General features: G+C 36.4%; 1 protein-coding gene across 3 annotated transcripts in view; it reads right to left on the bottom strand.

The window, feature by feature from the left end:
- The window catches only part of KIAA1958 (KIAA1958 ortholog), a 182,256-nt gene that overhangs the window by 38,136 nt on the left and 124,699 nt on the right, over window positions 1–19,421 (bottom strand). Inside the window, exon 3 of one of the 3 annotated variants that reach the window (XM_032164889.2) lies at window positions 6,322–6,405. The exons of the other annotated variants lie outside the window; for them this stretch is intronic. Coding sequence (XP_032020780.1) covers window positions 6,322–6,405 — 84 coding nt within the window. The remainder of the gene's footprint in view (window positions 1–6,321; window positions 6,406–19,421) is intronic. 3 annotated transcript variants of the gene reach the window in all.

Genomic DNA, 19,421 nt, shown 5'->3' with positions numbered 1-19,421 from the left:
GTACCATATTGTATGATAGATGTACAGAGACATATCTTGTATAATAATAGAATTCTATTTGGGAAACATTTATTAAGCTGATAGAGAACTTGCTAATTCTTTCAGTACTTATAACTATTTTTTAATGAATGAATGCTTTAAAAGATATCTTGCTCCAAGAAATTATACATTCCCCTTGACTTTCCTCCCTAGGCTTAGGTATTTATTTCTTCTACCATATGGGAGAGAGTTTTTATTTACAGGTGCTTAGTATTACAGCTTTATTTTGGCCAGAGAAATAAGGATCAAAATACACCTTTCCTATAGATAAAGAAAATCAGTCAGAAGAAGGCTGATTAAGATCGGAAGTGTCTGTCTCACAATAAACTGCAGATAGTCGAACCAGAAAAAATCTGAATAGGTTCACAGTCTACCTCTAATTCATACTTAGTATCTGGTCAATGGCAATCAATACTGGCTTATAGGCAGTCCCTCTGCCTAGACCCTCCGCTTCCCTGCCTGAATTATAAAGGACTCTCTTGAAATTGGGGTTTTGGCTTTAACTGGGGTAAAAATAAATTATACACATATACACACTTGCCTCCATGACAAAGTTAGGTGTTTTTTAGAGTGACACAAACTTCTGCTCTCTGCTGGTAACCAGGAGTAAGCAAACTGCTTAATATCTCATCTCAAAATACTACAGTAATGGCGCCTAAATAATGTTGTGCTAACATTGATCTCAATCAATGAGGAGTTGAATTAATATTGATGATTTTATTACACCTGGGATTTCATTTATAATTTATAACTTCAGAGGGTCTACAGAAGCACAGCAAATCACTTCTTGAACAAGTAGCTACAGCAGAAAAAGAGTGCTTAATGGGATCTGGATCTAATTTCAGATACGGATGCTCTTACATATTAACTGTGATACGGGCAAGCCATTTGACTTCTCTGGATTTCCTCCATTATAAAAGGGAAATAATAATACTTATCTAATGGGACTATTGTTAGAATTAAGTGAAACAACTTATAAAGCACTCAGTACAATGGCACATTGTCAATGCTCAAGAGATAATAGTCATTGATGACAGATCTGCACATTCTGATGCATATGTGCACCTACATGAACACAGTAGATGGTACAGAAATGCCTTCACTTTATTGATTTTAAAACAGGCTCTAAGAAAGATTCTCCAGAAAACACTCAAAGCAGCATTATGTATTCCGCAGCAGACCAACATATTCAATGAATAAATAATGGATAAACTGCATGAGTACAAAGTAGTTTGGAAAACTATGCAAAATAGTATTAGCATAGAGTTTTTTGCTGGGCTCTCAAAAATGAACTTTTATTACAATGTCTTTTATAAATTCTTTGAGAGCAGGGACTATTTCATGTATCTTTATACCCTTCCAAGTTTGGCCCCTAGCTGTTCAATAAATATTTGTTGATGTGACTACAAATTTTCATCTCAATAAAGTCATTGATTTCATGACATCTGGAAGCTAAGCCATATGATTTAGTCAAGTAAATGCTATGAAAGTTTCAGCTAACAATAATCTAATTGAAAAACCAAAGAGATCAAATGTATGCTAGAAGATTTTCAGACTACCCTTTGTAGAACAGGCAGTGATTTAACATAGGGAAAATTTAACCATAGGGAAAAATAATTATAAATATCCTAAATTACTGATACATATTTATAAGTCATATTCAGACCAGCCCTAATAACCACGATATCAAATGGAATCTAGAATAAGCTGTCTTGAATAAATATCCTAACTCTAACTTTTTCAAACATTATAGTTTTTTTTAGAATAACAGGCTAGCATCCATGGTTTTCAAGAGTCACTCACATGAATACGGTAGAAAGACCAAATTATGCAGCTATGTCATCCAAATGCTGACAGTGTTCAGTGTTTTTGTTGTAGACAGTGCAAAACTTTCAGTCATGTGAGGAACACTGGAGGGTTTCTTACATGACATTACATTGATCTTAAAGTGTAAGCACTGCAAATATGGCTTTATTTGAGCCACAGGATTGCCTGAAAAGGCAGCACATTCAGTTGTAGTGAACACCTGCTGGACTGTTGATTTTTTGCTGAAGTATACATGCAATTTTGACATCTGCCTCTGCCGCACCATGATTTTTTCTTAATATTCCAAATAATAAAAATGGCATCTGGCAGTGCTATCTCCTCAGTATCATTTAGACAAAAACACAAAATTTAGAGGTAGTTGTAGATTTTTCATAATGTAATTAACTCCAAGAGATAACGCCAGCACTTTGGGAGGCCAAGGCAGGAAGATCTCTTGAGGCTAGGAGTTCAAGACCAGCCTGGGCAACACAGTGAGACCCTATCTCTACAAAACATTAGCTGAGCGTGATGGTGTGCACTTGTAGTTCCAGCTATTTGGGAGGCTGAGGCGGGAGGATCTCTTGAGCCCCGGAGTTTGAGGTTGACAGTGAGCTATGACTGCACCTCTGCACTCCAGCCTGGGCGACAGAGCAAGACCCTGTCTCTATTCAAACAAACAAACAAAAAAAGACTGATATTGTAATTTGGCTAGGCTTCTACCAAGCCATTATTCAGAAAACAGTTTTCTGAAACTAAAAGTCATGATGTTCCTATTTGGTTTGAGTTATCACAGAAAAATATAAATAAATAAAAATAATTCACATTCTCAATTTAATTGTGTTCTTCTAAATGAAGATGCGATATGATTAAGCAGGACAAAGATTTTCATTTTAGTACCTCAATAAACACAGACAGGGAACTGACATTTTCTAGTTCTGCTTTCACAGTGCATGCTGACTACTCTTCTTCCTTAAGACAAACTTACTGTGCTGTCAGAAACATATCAAAAATTTAGAAACTATGTCAATTAAAAATTAAATGCACCATAACATTTTAAGTGTTTTACAGAGACCTTTTTTTAAACATGAGAGTTTAAGAGTTCTTAAACTAGTAGGCTGTCTGATGCCATAAGGACTAACTATAGAATAAGGAGAACAGGAAGCTTTTGTAAAGAGAACTGGGAGAAAGAGGCTCTGTGGCTCCAAATGTATGGGTGTGGGAGAGGACTAGAGGACGTGCTGCCACCATGGAAGATCACTCAGCATTCCTTTTGATCAGACATCCTTCAGAGATGTTAAGACACTGTGTCCCCAGCTCTGGATCAAACCACTGGAAATTAATGATGAGCTGGTACTGAGAAACTTAAATAGAAAAAAACTCTGGAGTGAAATGACAGACTGCCATTTCTTTAGCTATGACCTAATTGACTTATCTTGACCTGACCATAAAATGAAGATAACTCACCTTTTCAAAGTTGCTGAAAAGATTAAGATAATGTATACAGAAATAAATATGTAAGTATTGCAATATGTCAAAAGAAATATTTGCCAAAATGTTAACAGTAGTTATCTTTGGCTAGAAGACTTATGAGTATGTATTTTGTTTTCTTTATCCTTATCTGTGTTTTCCTATTTTTTTTTTTTAACGATTAGTAACTATGACTTACATATGTGATCCACGTAAGTCACTTAGCACAGTGCTGGCATGCATGCTGGCTCAAAAATGGCAGCTTTCATCATTATCAGTACAAAAACATAAAGCAAGACATTCTCTGCCCTTTCTTCTTGTTTCTGGATATATAAATGAATACTTCTCTATGGAGGAAAAGTCATGAACATGAGGTTAATTCCACCACACAAAGTCTACAGCTGACTTCCCACTCCTGAGCCAGATGAAAGGTCACAGCTTAGAGGAACGGGTCTTGATGTGCTTATGACTTGGTGTTGGAAGGAGTTCCCTGACCATAGGAGAGCTCAGCTCTGTGATGATTTAGCAAAGCAATTCAGAATGAAATTTGTCCCGGTTATACACTAAATTAATGTACAAAATACCACCTACCTTACTAGCTAATGTGAATTATGAGGATGCCTTGAAGAACAAATATTTCCCAATAGAATTCCCAGGTCCAACAAAACAATCAAGATTTGGAGTTTATGTGTGTTGCTGATTATAGAGAATAGGACCTAGCTCAGCTTTATTGTGGCTCTAATGTCTAAATTTATTTTATTTTTGAAATATCTTAACTAATAATTCACCACAGGCATCAAGACTTGAAAACAAAGACCTTGGAAAAACTGCCACAAATGTTTAACCAAAATTATTATAATAATTGCAGGATATCATAGATAAATGCATTTATATTTACTATAGAAAAATCTCGCACATTTTCAAGAATGCTTTGAATTCAGCAAAATCTGGTAACAAAATATTGTTACCTAAAATGAGTGCCAATATTCCTTGGATCTCAATTACAGAGTCAAACACACAGCCCTGCCTCAGGAGAAAAGAGACTGTTTAATGCTTCTAAGTAAATAATTCAGGGAATATGAACTTTGAAGAGGATGAGTTTTTTTGTTGTCTCGACTACTGCTTCTAGATTTTTAGTAAGACTTTCCACCCTTTACCTTCTTTATACGCAATCTAATGCTTGGCAACATTTTCAAAGCTTTGGTAGGCTTAAATTTCTTGTCAAACTTCATTTATACCCATTTCTTAGGGACAAAAAAAGAAACATTCTTTCCAAGTTCAAGCACAATAGTTAAAATGAGCTACGTAACAGTTTTTTTAGCCACAATATTAGACTTTGCATATTATTTTAAAATCATGTACCTCCCAAAAAGAATGGCACCTTTATTCCCTCCTTCTACCCTTTCCCCCCCAAAACAAAAGATGTTAGCTAAACATCTAGATTTTCGTACATTGTAAAAAATGAGGCACAGGAGCTAAAACTCTAAGTTAAAAAAGAGAAGATGTAAATAATTTGATGTTGAGCTTATACAACACTTTCATATTCTGGATCTAGCTGAATACAGTTTTGCGTCAGCAGTAAAGTTAATGTATCCTCTTAATATAGAATTTTAAAAATTAAAAAAATAAAGCCATTTATTAAGGAGACAAAAAATGGGAGCTGGGGTGGGAAGGAAAAGCAGGAGTTGAGGATGCAGGCATGTAAGTCTAGGATGACTCTCAATTTCCTTTTTGACAGTTTTTAAAAAACAGAATTCCCTCTCTACTTTGTGTTGCCTGAGAACCACATATGGTTTTGTAAAGTCCGTAATAGTAATTACATTTGATCACCCACAAGTACATTTGTCTTAAGCCTATAAATACTATGTTAGTAATACTAAATTATCTCCATTGGCTTATTTGTAAAAAGAAAAATATATTATATATTTATATTTTTATAAAGTGAATTAACACTGAGGGCACAGGAAGGGGAATGAGAAGCGGTGTATAATCAGTTTCTCTGGACACAGTAACCAAACTGGAGTCTTGCTCAAACCACCTGACCTGGTCAAGCGGTGTCTGAGGAAGAGTCATAGGAGGCGGAGACGATGAAATTGCCATTGTTGGAGTGGCCGGCCACTGACTGGGCAGCCTGCTGGCTCAGATTGTTACAGATCAGCACGAGCTGGTTGCTCTGGGCTTCAGACAAGGTGCTGCAGCTCTGATACACACTGAAGTTGGTTTTCCTGCCAGGGATGTTGCCCTTCTCACACATGGTCTTCACCATCTTGGCCAGCTTGTTCTTGCCAAGGGCCTGGCAGTTGTACCAATGCAGAGCCGCCAAGTTCACGACTGGCTTGATGGATAAGTAGAAAGGGGCATCCTCATAGCGCATGGCGGGAGGTCGCCGCTGGGCATACTCCTTATAGTCCTGGACAGGGCAGGTCTGTGGGGCGTGCTGGGTGGCATACACACGGGAGTCTGTGCCCCCTCTCTTGGTTTTGGCATTCAGGTCTCCAGTGTCCTGACCCATCCACTCCAAGTACTCCAGACCCGTCTCTGTTACCCGCAGCCGGATATCACCCCATTTTAAGGTAGATCCATGGAAGCCTGTGCAATGCCCAAAAGCTTTTGTGTTGTTGAGCCAGACTAGGTTGAGCAAACCCTCGGGATTATATCGGCTTAGCAGTCCTCTTTTCCGCAGGATGAGCTCGTCAGCAAAGGTGAGCTTCATGGACTTGTGTGGCTTATTTCCTTTTCCTTTACAGCGGAGTTCAATTTGCTTCTGCTTCAGGGCCTCTTGGGAACGCTTGAATTCCTTATCCCTGGTGATGCTGTAGCCATACCTGTGTTCTTTTAGGTACCTTTCGAGCCCACACTGGTAATTGGCCAAGCTGTTGGGTTCGTATTCGGACCCATCCTTCTGCCTGGCATCAACAAAGAAAGAGGCAAGGTAGGCATCCAACTCCTTGCAAGGGATGACATAAATCTCTCTTGTTTCAGAAGGATACTTGGAGATGAGGAACTCACGGAAATTGCGGAGCGCGGTCTGCGTGCTCCGGATGGTTTTCTCGTTCTGCTCCCTGCTGAGCTCAGCTGCTCTTTCATCCTGGTCTGCAACAAATTGGGGGGGGAGGGATAGAGAGGGTGTTGATGAGTTCAGACAATGCACGTGCTACTCTGAAATAAAGTTTCCTTTTATAATGACAAGGGAAAGGAGGAATCAATTTTACAGAGATCACTGATAAATGTTATTTACATACCTGTCACATTATAATAGCCAATTTCAGTTTCACAAAATGATCTACTAGACAAGCATATGGCCCATTACAAGCAAAATGAGCTTCCTATGTCACGGGCACATAGTTTAGCGCATGAAGGTTTGTCGAAAGAGAGGGATTAGAGACAGCCTTCGCTTTAGGAAAAATGTGGGACAGAAATGTGCTATTTATCCTACTGCAGCGTGCAAGGGCCCCATGAGCGCTGACAAACTCATTCTGAATCACTTCATTTGTGAACACAGAGGTTGTACTGGTTCCATTTTATTGAATTAAACTAAAATATCTGTATTTGTTATTTTAATGCATCACTAAAAATCTGTATTTAAAAATGACAAAGCAGATCTTTTATGGCAGTTAATTAAATACTTGTTCTTCTACAGCAATTCGGGTAAACATAGTTTATAAGCATTCTGCATGTAATTGCAGGGCATTTGTAATAAGTGATGAATGGAAGTATTTGGTATTTTGGAGGGTAATGAGGATAAAACATCATAGCTATAAAGACAGGACAGTTACATTTGAATTAGGCTATTATAGTCAAGATGTAAAGAAGGGGGTATGTCTCCAGGATCCACTGTTTCTTTTTATTACTTTATTATTTGTACTCTGCTACCAAGGACTTGAGGTGCCTCTTTCTGTTTTGGATCATCCATGATTAAGTAATGCTGTCCTAGAATAGCTGTCTTCACAGATTCCTGTGCTTCAGAATCATCCAGGATGCTCGATCAAAATGCAGATTACCACGAAGCAGGTGTAGGAATCTGTATCTTAACCAGCATCTCTATGTTCATGATGAGGTCTGAGAGAATACATTTTGAGAAATGAAGTTCTAGTGCTTGTGTCCTAGGCAGGAAATCTTACTCTATTTTCACCAATTTTTAAATAATAGTTAAGTTCAATTATATCATTTACATGGTTTCATTTCAGTAAAATGTAATTTAAATTTAGGATCTTAACATTAACAATAAAATATTTTGTCAAAAATCACCACTATTATGTTAGACATGGTCTGGTGAAACTCAAAAGAGAAACCCTAAAGAAAGCATACAAATTAAAAAAACAGGCTACCCTATTGATTGTTGAGAGGCAAACACAGAGGTTAATTTCAAACAACATAAAATATGTAATTTCTGATTTCTAAAGTATAAGGTAAAAGTATTTTGTTTATCTTAATTATGTTATCTAGAAAAACATTACATTAACTTGTAAGATTGTTTAGTGGAAGTCTTTGTAATTACCACATCCAATGATAAAATTTCTAATATGCTGAATTTTATTTACACACTACTTTTTGTATTACTATACATATATATGAATAGCCATGTTATTTTAAAATGACAATCATAGGGCATTATTGCCAAAATCCACATAACTTTATAAAATAATATAAACTACAAATTCACTAGTTACCTATTTTTATAGGCACATTTTGAGGGATCACATTTCCAAAATTCAAATATACAAAAGTAAGTTTTATGCTCCAATACACTTAACTTTTAGCCATGCTATTTTCTTCCAGTTGAAATTGTTTATCTATTAACAATAAAGGTGTTTATCTTTCCATCAAAAACATGGAAGCCACAGGTTGAATGTAACCATTTGACATGCTGGCTTCCTTGACTGTTTACATGGAAAGCCAAAGGGGCCAGCACATCTGTTTTTCTTGGCTACTTGTTCAAATATCTATCACAGCAGTCTTCTAACTTCAAACAAAGATTTTCTAAGAAATAAACAGTCACAGACAACTTTGGGAGAAAAATTTCCAGGTTCTCAACTTTCACATGGGATCTTTAAAAAACTTTCTTGTCTGAGATGTAGACCGAGTTTGTACGTGTTGCCATCCCAAACCTACTACGGTACATATTCTGGGGTGTATTGATTTATAAATTTTGTTTGGCTCCTCAAAGTCAAAAGATTTTGATTTTTACCCATTAGCATTTCCTGTCTTTAAATAATTAAACCCATAACATTTCCTGTCTTATGCATATTTTGACAAAGGTGAAATCTACCATTAGAAACAGTGTTTGGGGCCTGAATGAGGTGTTCTGAATTTAGGACATATGAAGGGTTATATGTTAGTGAGGTTGATTCTTCTAACTAGAACTAGAATATTCTGCAGAACTACCAAAAAGCTCAAGATAAAGTAGCAGCTTAAAATTTTATTAATTTCTTTCAGATGATTCAGTGTGCTTTTTATTCACAAGGTATTTAATATTATAAAATCATATCATGAAATACTGATTCTAGGTACAGTTGCTCCTCTTTTTTTTTTTTTTTTTTTTCTGAGACGGAGCCTTGCTCTGTCACCCAGGCTGGAGTGCAATGGTGCGATCTTGGCTCACTGCAACTTCCGCCTCCTAGGTTCAAGCGATTCTCCTGCCTCAGCCTCTCAAGTAGCTGGGATTACAGGCACCTGCCATCATGCCTGGCTAATTTTTCTATTTTTGTAAAGATGGTGTTTACAGGCCAGGCTGGTCTTGAACTCCTGACCTCAGGTGATCCGTCCGCCTTGGCCTCCCAAAGTGCTGGGATTACAGGCATGAGCCACCACGCCCGGCCTCCTCCTCTTCATTTTATAAAATATTCACTATTTCCTACCTCCTTTTTTTACAAAAGTAAATTGATTGAAACATGTTGAAAAACCTTTGGGTGTCAATTTAAAAGTAAGTGAGTGGTAAAGAATATTCAAAGTTCTTTTAAGGGATATGTGAGCAAGAAAGTTTAAGTCTGTTGGATTTAATTAAGCAGCATTAGTCAGTCTGCTATTAGTGGAACTGGTGAAGACAACCACGGAAGGGTCCAGAATGCTGGTGTGGATGTCGTCACCTGCCACAGTCCCGAGTGAAGCTCTCCTACTTCTCTATCTGCTTCACATTTCAGCACCATGCTAACACACACAAAGATGACTGACACATTCATACCTTTTCAACTCATCTTCAGCTAAGCCTTTCCCTCCTTTCTACTGAGGCTCAATCTTAGTTGACAAACAGCCATTCCATCTTCAGGAAAGTAAAACTAAAGACAAACGTCACACCGTCATATCCTTTCCTAATAGCCTGGAATGAGCTACATGAGGAGGTTGAAAGGGTAAAGACACCATCACTGATTTTACATGAGTAAGAGGGAAGGAAATAGTTTTAAAGTCAAGTAATAGGAATAAGTTTTTTAGTTAACAAAATCAAGTAAGACTAGAGAAGACTGACAATAAAATACAAAACTATTACACCTGTTCTGCATTTACCTCCAGTTCTAGAAATTTTTCTGACTCATTCCTTTTAAAAACTTTTTAATAGGTATAGCATACATACAATGAAATAGACTAGTCATTAAGTGCATGTGATTAATTTCCACAAATTGAATACACCTGTGAATCCAGTGCCCAGATTAAGAAAAAGAACATCACCAGCACCCCAGAAGCCTTTCTCATGTCCTTTTCTTCCAGTCACTCGCTCTCACCAAGAAAACCCACTCTCCTGACTTGAAACATCACAGTTTTGTTTGGCTTATTATTGTAACACATATGAATGGACTCTTAGAAGGTAAACTCTTTGTGTCTGGTTTCTTTTGCTCAACATTATGGTTTGTGAACTTCATCCATATTGTTGTGTATTTGTAGATAATTTATCCTCATTGCCGCACAACATTCCATTGTGTGGCTATATTATAATTTATTTTTCCATTCTACTGGACGACATTGCATTCTATTAGTTTTCAGTTTTTGGCTATTTCCAATAAAACTGCCATAACATTCTAGTGGGTGCCTTTTGGTGATCATGTGCATGCACCTCTCTTGGGTATATACGTAGGAGTGGAATTGCTGGGTCATAGGAAATCATGCGTTCAGCCATAATACTAAAGACAATTTGCCAAAGTGGTCATACCAATTTACTTTCCCCACCATGAGGAAAACGTGCTCCATTATCTTCAGCAACACTAAATACTGTTAACCTTTCTTACTTTAACCATTCTGGGCATGTAGTGGTACTCCACTGTGGTTTTAATTTTCATTTGGATATCCTCTTTCATGAAGTGCCCGTTCAAATATTTTGCCCATTTATCTACTGGATTGTCTGCTTTTTTCCTACCATTTGTAGGAGGTTTTTAGCATATTCTAGATATGAATGTTTGTTATATTTATTGCAAATATCTTCTCCAATCTGTGGCTTGCATTTTCATTTTTTTAATGGTATTTTAATAAGCAAGAATTCCTAATCTTATATAGTCCAATTTATCAATTTCTTTCCCTGATGATTCATGGTTTTTGCCTCCTGTTGAAGACATTTTGCTTATTCCAAGGTTATGAAAGATTTTTCCATTTCTTCCAAAAGCTTTACTGTTTCACTTTTCACATTCTGATCTGCCATCCACCTAGAACTGACTTGCATATTTTTGATCTGCCATTTACCAAAACATCCACCTATATGTTCTGAGATAGAAATTAAGATTTTTTTCAATATGGATCATGATCCATTTGATTTTAATTAGTTAATAAAATTTGAACAGGCAATACAAGCATATAGGACAGTTTCTAAAAGCTACAAATGGGTATAGAGTGAAAGTAAGGCACCTGCTCATCTCAACCCTTTGTTACCAAGTTTCCCTCTTCACAACAACCAATGCTACCAGTTGATTATATATAATTTTCAAGATTTTATATTATTATTTTCCTTTCAAAATGTGGGGGGAACATACTATACATCCTATTCGATACTCTGCTTCTTACCATTATGTATTAGAGATAGCACCATATCATTATGTATACAGTTGCCTTAGTCTTTCTAATAGCTGCATTCTATTATATATGGATATACCAGAATTTTTCCAGTTTCCTAACTCCCTACGGATAGGCATTTGCATTATTTGCATCCTGTTGCTATTACAAACAACACTGCAATGGGTATCCTTGTAGACAGAACGTTTCCCTTGCATGGGCAAGTATATCTATAGGATGAATTTCCAAAAGTGGAACTGCTATATTGCTACTGCCCTGCACATATGTTGAACTAACTTATACTCCCATGATAAGATGTAAGAGTGCTGCTTCAATCACACCTTCCCAGATATGTTATCAAACCTCTTCATCTTTGCTTATTTAATTGTAATATATATTATGATTTTATTTTGAATTTCTTTTAGAAGATTTAACACTTTTTCAAGTACATACTAGTTATCTGTATTTTCTCATTTTCTGTGAATTTTGTCATCTGTCCATTTTCTTTTTAAAATATTGATTTATAGGAACTCTGGATATATTTAAGAATATTTATATTCCTATTTAGTCTTAATTCATTAAAACAAAATTTATTTGAGACAGGGTCTCACTCTGCGACCCAGGCTGGCATGCAGTGATGTGATCACAGCTCACTGCAGCCTTGTCCTCCTGGGTTCAAGCAATCCTCCGACCTAGCTGGGCCTGCAGGCACACACCACCACACCTGGCTAATGAAAAAAGTACATGTTTTTTTTGTTAGAGATGGGGGTCTCACGATGTTGTCCAGGCTGGTCTCAAACCCCTGGGCTCAAGCGATTCTTCCGCCTCAGCCTCCCAAAGCATTGGGATTACAGGTGTGAGCCACCCTGCCTAGAAAGTCTTAATTCTTAATATCTACTATTTACATATTATTAATTTAGCCTTATTACATATTATGTATTATAAACATTTTAAATATATATTTAACCCTTTGTCTATAATATATAAATAACATATATATATATTTTTAGTTTGCCTTTGTCTTTGTGACTCTATTTTTTCATCACTGTGATGGCATCTTTATCATATGCTAAATTCCTTAATGTATTTGGGTCTATTCTGAATCTTTAATTCTATTCCATTAACTAGTATCCTTATTAGGGCAAAGTATACTACTATTTAAAATTAGGTATCATAAAAATTTGTCTTAGTAGTTGACAAGCCTATTCAATCCCCTCCTTACTCTATTATTTCAGAACATTCCAGGATATTTTAAAACTTTTGTATAACAAATAAGCTTTAGAATCAGCTAATCCTGTTGGTATTTGCATTGATACAATTAAATGTGTACTAAGTTTAGGAAAACCTGACATATTTACGACTGGGAATCTTCCTCTATAAGAATAGATTATTGCCATATTGTTCATTTTTCATATCTTTTGCATCTCCCAAATAGCTTTTTGATTTTCTCCCCATCCCACTTTTTTTTTTTTTTTTTTTAATCTTAAAGAGTTTTGTTAAATTTGTTTATTCCTGGGTATTTTCTGTAGTGCTATTCTTACTGCAAATGGAAATTTTCCAGTTTATTTTCTAACTGTTAATTGTATATAAGGTTACTAACTGTTGTATATTTATATTGTACCCAACCAACTTACCCAAGATTTTTAGTTGATAATCTTGGGTTCTGCAAGTATACAATCCAAGCGTTCCAAGTATACATCATTTGCAAAAATGGTAATTTTATCACTTCTTTTCAATGTTTACGCTCCATATAGCCTTTTGTTTTCTAAGTACTTTCAAAACAGGTACTTCTAGAACATATTAAAAAACAGTGATAGGTTGTGGCTCATTACTGATATTAATGAGAAAATCTCCCAGCGTTTTACTTTAAGTAACAATGATAACCTTGGGGTTAAATGATACAGATATATTGATACGGATCTATTTAAGACTTATTAAAGAATTTCCTATTCATATTTTAATAAGGCACTTCTTAAAATAAAAAATTCATGTTAAATTTTATCAAATGGGTTTTCAGCATCTATGGAGAAGATACAATTTTTCTTTTGCTCTATTAAAAGATTTCCTAATGTAGAAGCATTATTTAATGTCTGTTATGAATCCCACTTGCTTGTGGTATATTCCTTTAATGCTCTGTTGAATTCTGCACGTTAATATTTTATTTAGTGTTTCTGCATTGGTATTCATAAGCAAATTTTGTCTATTTTATGTTATTTCTGTTATGTATTACTATCATAGTTCTGCTGGCACAAGAAAACGATTTGAAAGTATTAACTATACTTGAAATTCTGGTAGAATTCACATGTGGAACCATCTAGGTTCGATGCTCTGTGTATGTGTCCTGGAGGGGTTGTGAGGAGAGGAGGCTTAGCTCTTTGTTAATTTACAGTTTCTAGAAAATCATCTACTTCTTCCCAGCTTTTAAACTGACTTGCATAGAGTTGTACAAAGTAATGTCTTATGATAATTTTAATTTTGGGGGGGGCCTGTGATTATTTCTCATTTTCATTTATCGTCTTCTATATCTATGCTTCCTCTTCCTAATCTCTCCTCCATACCCCTTTTGGTTATCTACCAGTTTACTTTATTAGTGTTTTCAAAGATTTAGATTTTGGATATTTTTTCATTGGTTCTACTTTTTTCTAATACTGTTTTTGTTAACTGTCTTTCCTTCTGCTTTAAATCCTTTTTTCTAACCTCTTGAATTGGATGCTTAATTTCTTTTCCTACTTATTTATATTAATAAAAGTTTTTAAGTATATAAATTTCCTCTGAGTACTGGTTTATCTGCATCTCTAGGTTTTGCTATATAATGCTATTATTGTCATCATTATTATTTTTATCTAGTTACTCAGCATTGATTTCATAATAAAAACTTTTGAATCAAAAAATTTTAGTGTTATAACATTTCCAGGAGGTAAGTTCATTTTATTTCCTAATTTTGTTAAAAATGTCTACTTTTGCTTCATTGTGTTCTGAAATATTATTCCAACTATTTTCTACTTTGGACATTTTACTGAGATTTTTCACCACTGTTCCAACACAGCAGAAGGTAATGCACTGTGGAAGAATAGGGTATTATACAAGATGTCCATTCTCTCTACTTTTCTTCTCCTTGGTTCAATTTGGTCATTCAATATATGGGTTTTCTGGCCAGGCATGGAGGCTCATGCTTGTAATCCCAGCACTTTGGGAGGCTGAGGGGGGAGGATGGCTTGACCCCAGGAGTTGGAGATTGGCCTGGGCAACACAGTGAGACCTGGTCTCTACCAAAAATTTAAAAACTCGCTGGGTGTGGTGGTGCATGCCTGTAGTCCTAGATACTTGAGAGGTTAAGGTAGGAGAATCCCTTGAGCCTAGGAGGTTGAGACCGCAGTGAGTCATGATCATGCCACTGCACTCCAGCTTGAGTACCAGAGTGAGACCCTATCTCAAAAAACAAAAATTATGTATACATAAAGTTTCCCAATCTCTGTGCATTTTGCACTTGCCTCTGTAATTCAAGTTTCAACTTTCCTTACATCCTTTTCTAGTCACATAACTTCACCTTAAAATTTTTTACAGTAAATTCCTATATTTACTGCAACTTATGCTTATTTATTAAAAATTTATCATGTTCTTTAAACTATACTATTTTATTAGAATTAGCTTTGTTAGTTATCTGATTAAAAAGTTAAGTCGAATTTGAGTAGTCTGCCCTATAGCTCCGTTATTTTTAAGAGTGTCCACTGTTTTCAGAAATGCATATATCATTTAATAGCAGTTACCTGCACAGCAGGTAACTTGTGATCTAATCTGAGAGTCTCTACCGAGTTTATAGTTATATTGTGATTTTATGAATATACATGAGATATATGTGAATCTATGTCAAGCTCTCTGTTTTCATTGTTGCATCAAGGCTCTTGCTCAGCTCCTCTTTCTGTTGGCCAAATCCTCCTCCTTCTGTTGGCTTCATCTCAGGCAGAAAAACAACAGCCAGAGGCTGAAAAGAGACTATCTATTTCAGTATCTCCTTTTAGGAGTAAAGAAACTTTTTCCAGTTTATATTCTACTGTAAATTTTTCTAGTGTTATCACTGTTGTTGTAACTTTGCATCATATCATAAATCCTCTCTCTTCTCTTTTTTTCTGAGGAGGAAGGGGCTCTTGCTATATTGCCGAGGCTGGCCTTGAACTCCTGGGCTCAAGCAATCTTCCTGCCTCAGCCTCCTGAGTAGGTGGGACTACAGGTGCACGCCACCCCACTCAGCTTAAATCCTCTTGATCACAGCTCACTGCAACCTCCACCTCCAGGGCTCAAGCGATCCTCCCACCTCAGCCTCCCAAGTAGCTGGGACCGTGACACCATGCCGGGTTAACTTTTTGCATTTTTGGTATAGATAACGGTTTTGCCATGTTGCCCAGGCTGGTCTCAAACTCCTGAGCTCAAGTGATCTACCCACCTTGGACTCCCAAAGTGCTGGGATTACAGGTGTGCACCACCACACCCAGCCAAATTCCCTATTTTTATCCACACCCAGCCAAATTCTCTATTTTTATACAGCATATTTTGGTACTCCACTACAAAAAATGTCAAAATTAATATACCATAAGCTTCCTTTTCTGTCTCTAACTAATCATTTTTCCATTACATTATTTTTCTTGGTCTATGTAATTGTTAGCTTTTAATCTTATTTAGTTTTTCTAATGTTACCCATATACCATCAAAGGTTTATAAACCCTATTAGTTTAATTATTAGTTTTAAGTAATATCTTTTGAATCTTGTTTTATACTATTTCCCACTTACGACCCTCCCAACTTTTAACAATTAGACATTTCTTCATTGTCATGGTTTAAAATAATTACCATAAATATTTAGAAATAATTTAAAATAATGTTTTTAACCATAATTCCCACATTTTGGTCTCAGTCTTGTAATTAAATGGAGGGAATCAAAGCTTACCTCAAGTGTTTTGCCAGTCTCCATCTCTCAGCTGGCTAAGTTTGTCCTCTAATAGCTTATTCAAAAAGTATTTATGAAAACTGTTTTCCTGAGGTCCTGAATTCTTGGGAATATTTTTCCACTTTTATTGCTTTTATAACTGAGCAACAGTTTGATTAGGTTCAAAATTCTCCACTCACACTCATTCTCCCCCAACCCCAAACATGAGTGGCATTGGTCAGCCGTCTTTTAGAACTCAATGCTGTCTTAGAAAAGCCAATGGTCAGCATTATCTCCCACCTTTACAGGTCTCTGGATTGCCTTTGCCTTTTTTTTTTTTTGTCTTGGATATCTAAATGATTATCTTTTTATCTATGAGGGGCAATAACTTTATTAGGAAATGTCTCAGTGCTGATCATTGTACATTAGTCTTTTTTTCTGGTACAGAGTATATCCTTTCAAGCCATAAACTCAAGTATCTCCCCATTGCCTTGTCTCACCGGCAGACCACTTCCCTCAAAGATGGCAAGTGCATAGGTGTTTCTTTACTCAGCTCTGCCTCCTATGCTACTCTCTGGTGTCAAACAGGGCGCACGGAAGCTCTCACCACCAACCTAAGTTCCCCATTCCAGTTCTTCAAAAGTGAATGTTTATTTTACCACTGAGCATGGACCACCTCAGTGGAAAACTGAGGTCTCTCTCTCACTTCCATCTGAAATCTACATTCCCACATCTTTTTCTTTTTTCTCTTTTTTTTTTGAGACAAGAGTTTTGCTGTGTTGCTCAGGTTGGAGTGCAGTGGCACAATCCCGGGTTCAAGCGATTCTCTTGCCTCAGCCTCCCGAGTAGCTGGGACTACAGACGTGCGCCACCACGCCCGGCTAATTTTTGTATTTTTAGTAGAGACGGGGTTTCACCATGTTGGCCAGGCTGGTCTCGAACTCCTGACCTCAGATGATCTGCCCGCCTCGGCCTCCCAAAGTGTTGGGATTACAGGCATGAACCACAGCCCCCAGCCTCCACATCTCTTGATGCCATATTCAAAATCCAGTCTCATCATTGCATTCAGCACCCCTTCTTTATATACTATGGTTCTGGGTTACAGAAGACTTTCAGTTTTATTTAAGTAAATGTTTGTGAAATGATTTCCAAGAGAAGTGGCTGAAACATCTTTGTTCTGTGTTCTCAAAACCAGAATACTAATCCAGTTCTTAGCATTTGAATGAGATTGCTATAACTTCCAGTCCCTAACTTGGTGCTTTGGATTTTACAGGGATCCCATAAATGTCTGTTGAAAACTTTCTGATCACAATGCTTTCTGATCTATAAAGAAGGGTTTTAATCCTGAAGATCTGGGTATTCATCAGTAACTCAGTGGTCAAACGTCATTGAAATTTTCTTTGAATGTACGTGGTAAGAAATATAACTTGAACTCTAAATAGCTGTTGTTTTATCTAATGCTGATACAAAATTTTCTCAACACAAAAGAAGATATACTATAAAAATGACTTAATTTTCTGAAGTATGTATACGGTTTAGCAGGTGAACTGAATGAGTCATTATTACTAATGAAAAATATATGCATTGAGATGGGGAAAATGGTCTCATTAAGGAAGCTGTGATTAATAACAAATTTAAAAACTAAATATGGGTAAAATCCCAAAGGCCTAGAAAACTGAATGGCAACTACAAATACGCAAGTACAAATTATTTTTTTCTAAGCAGATCAGGTATTTATTTAACAATTAGAAATGAAATTTTAATGAGCAGGCAGCAGAATGTTTCTTATAGCTCCCATGAACCTATGCACCCAAAAGCCTAATCAACATCTGTACCCAGACCTAAGATGTAACTTAGGATCTGTCCCCAAACCTGCCCATCCACCTACTCAGTGTTTCCACCACCTACCTAGGTGCTGAAGCCTGAAACTGGCACACCATCCTTGATACCTGCTCTCCCTTTCTGCTACACCTAATCAATCAGGTCCTGCTGAGCTACCTCATTCATTCATTCAAGCACAATGACTGAGTAACTGATACACGTCAGGAATTAAGTAGGCTGGGTCTACAGGGATGGATACAAGGGAAACAGTCCTTGCATTTGTGGAATTTACCATCTAGTGGCGGAAAACAGACAAGAATAAAAATAAGTAAATCTTGGACAGATTGGCAGAGTGCTATGAAGAAAAATAATGGGTGTTATCAGAGAGGATAAGTGACACATTTAAGGATGGATATTCTAGGAAGTCCTCTCTAAAAATACCTTTTAGTTAAGACCTAAAAATGAGAAGCCAGTCATACAAAGAGCAGAAGGAGGAGCAGTAGAGGGAACAGCATATGAGAAGTTCCCGCAATGGAAACAAAATTTGAGAAACTGAAAGAGTATCACTGTACCTGGAGTGAAGTGACTAAGAGCAAGAATGGTATGAGGAGAGGTTTTGAAAGCCCACTGGGGCCAGGTCATGCAGGGCCTTGTGTTTTATCCTAAGAAAACCAGTTGGTCAGAAAAGTACATAGTCAGATTTGCATTGCTCTGTTATGATATAAACCTACCCATTTTCTCCCATATTAAGATAATCTTCAATAAACTCTGCCTTGTATAAGTAGGAAGGGCAGGGGCTGGGCTGATGTCTGGATGACCTGGTATGAAATATTCTCAGAAAACGAAATGATCCATAACTTCAATTACCTCAGTGGAAGCAGGAGGTCAGAGGCAGAGGGAAAAGGAGAACATCCAAGTCAACCACAACCTCACTTTTCCCCAACCCATCCTCAGCCCTCGCAAAAAATCATAGTTTGTAAAAACTGTAGAAGAGAGTTTCAAGCTAATCTTATCTAAATCTTAAAGAACCAGGAGACAGCAGGTGATTAGACTCACATTGTTCTACATATTTACCTGTGTCCATCTCAGACCTGTCTGTTAGGCTGTGACCTCCTCCAGGAGAAAGAAATGCTTAGAGACAGTTTTAGCAAAGTTTTAAAGCAGACAGCTTCTCTCTCTCATTCTGTAGAAATTTATGTATATAATATAAATATATAAAAATACATAATGTATTATATAAACATAAAATATATACTATATAAAATATACATAATGTATTATATAAACATATAAATATATAATATATAACATATAAAACTATATATTATATATGAAATATATAAAACTATATATTATATATAATATAAAACTATATATTATATATAATATATAACAT

This window comes from Hylobates moloch, unplaced genomic scaffold (genome assembly GCF_009828535.3).
Source record: "Hylobates moloch isolate HMO894 unplaced genomic scaffold, HMol_V3 SCAFFOLD_10, whole genome shotgun sequence".
Taxonomy (NCBI): domain Eukaryota; kingdom Metazoa; phylum Chordata; class Mammalia; order Primates; family Hylobatidae; genus Hylobates; species Hylobates moloch.
Note: the sequence above shows the minus strand (reverse complement) of the source record. Positions and strands in the feature narration are given on the sequence as shown.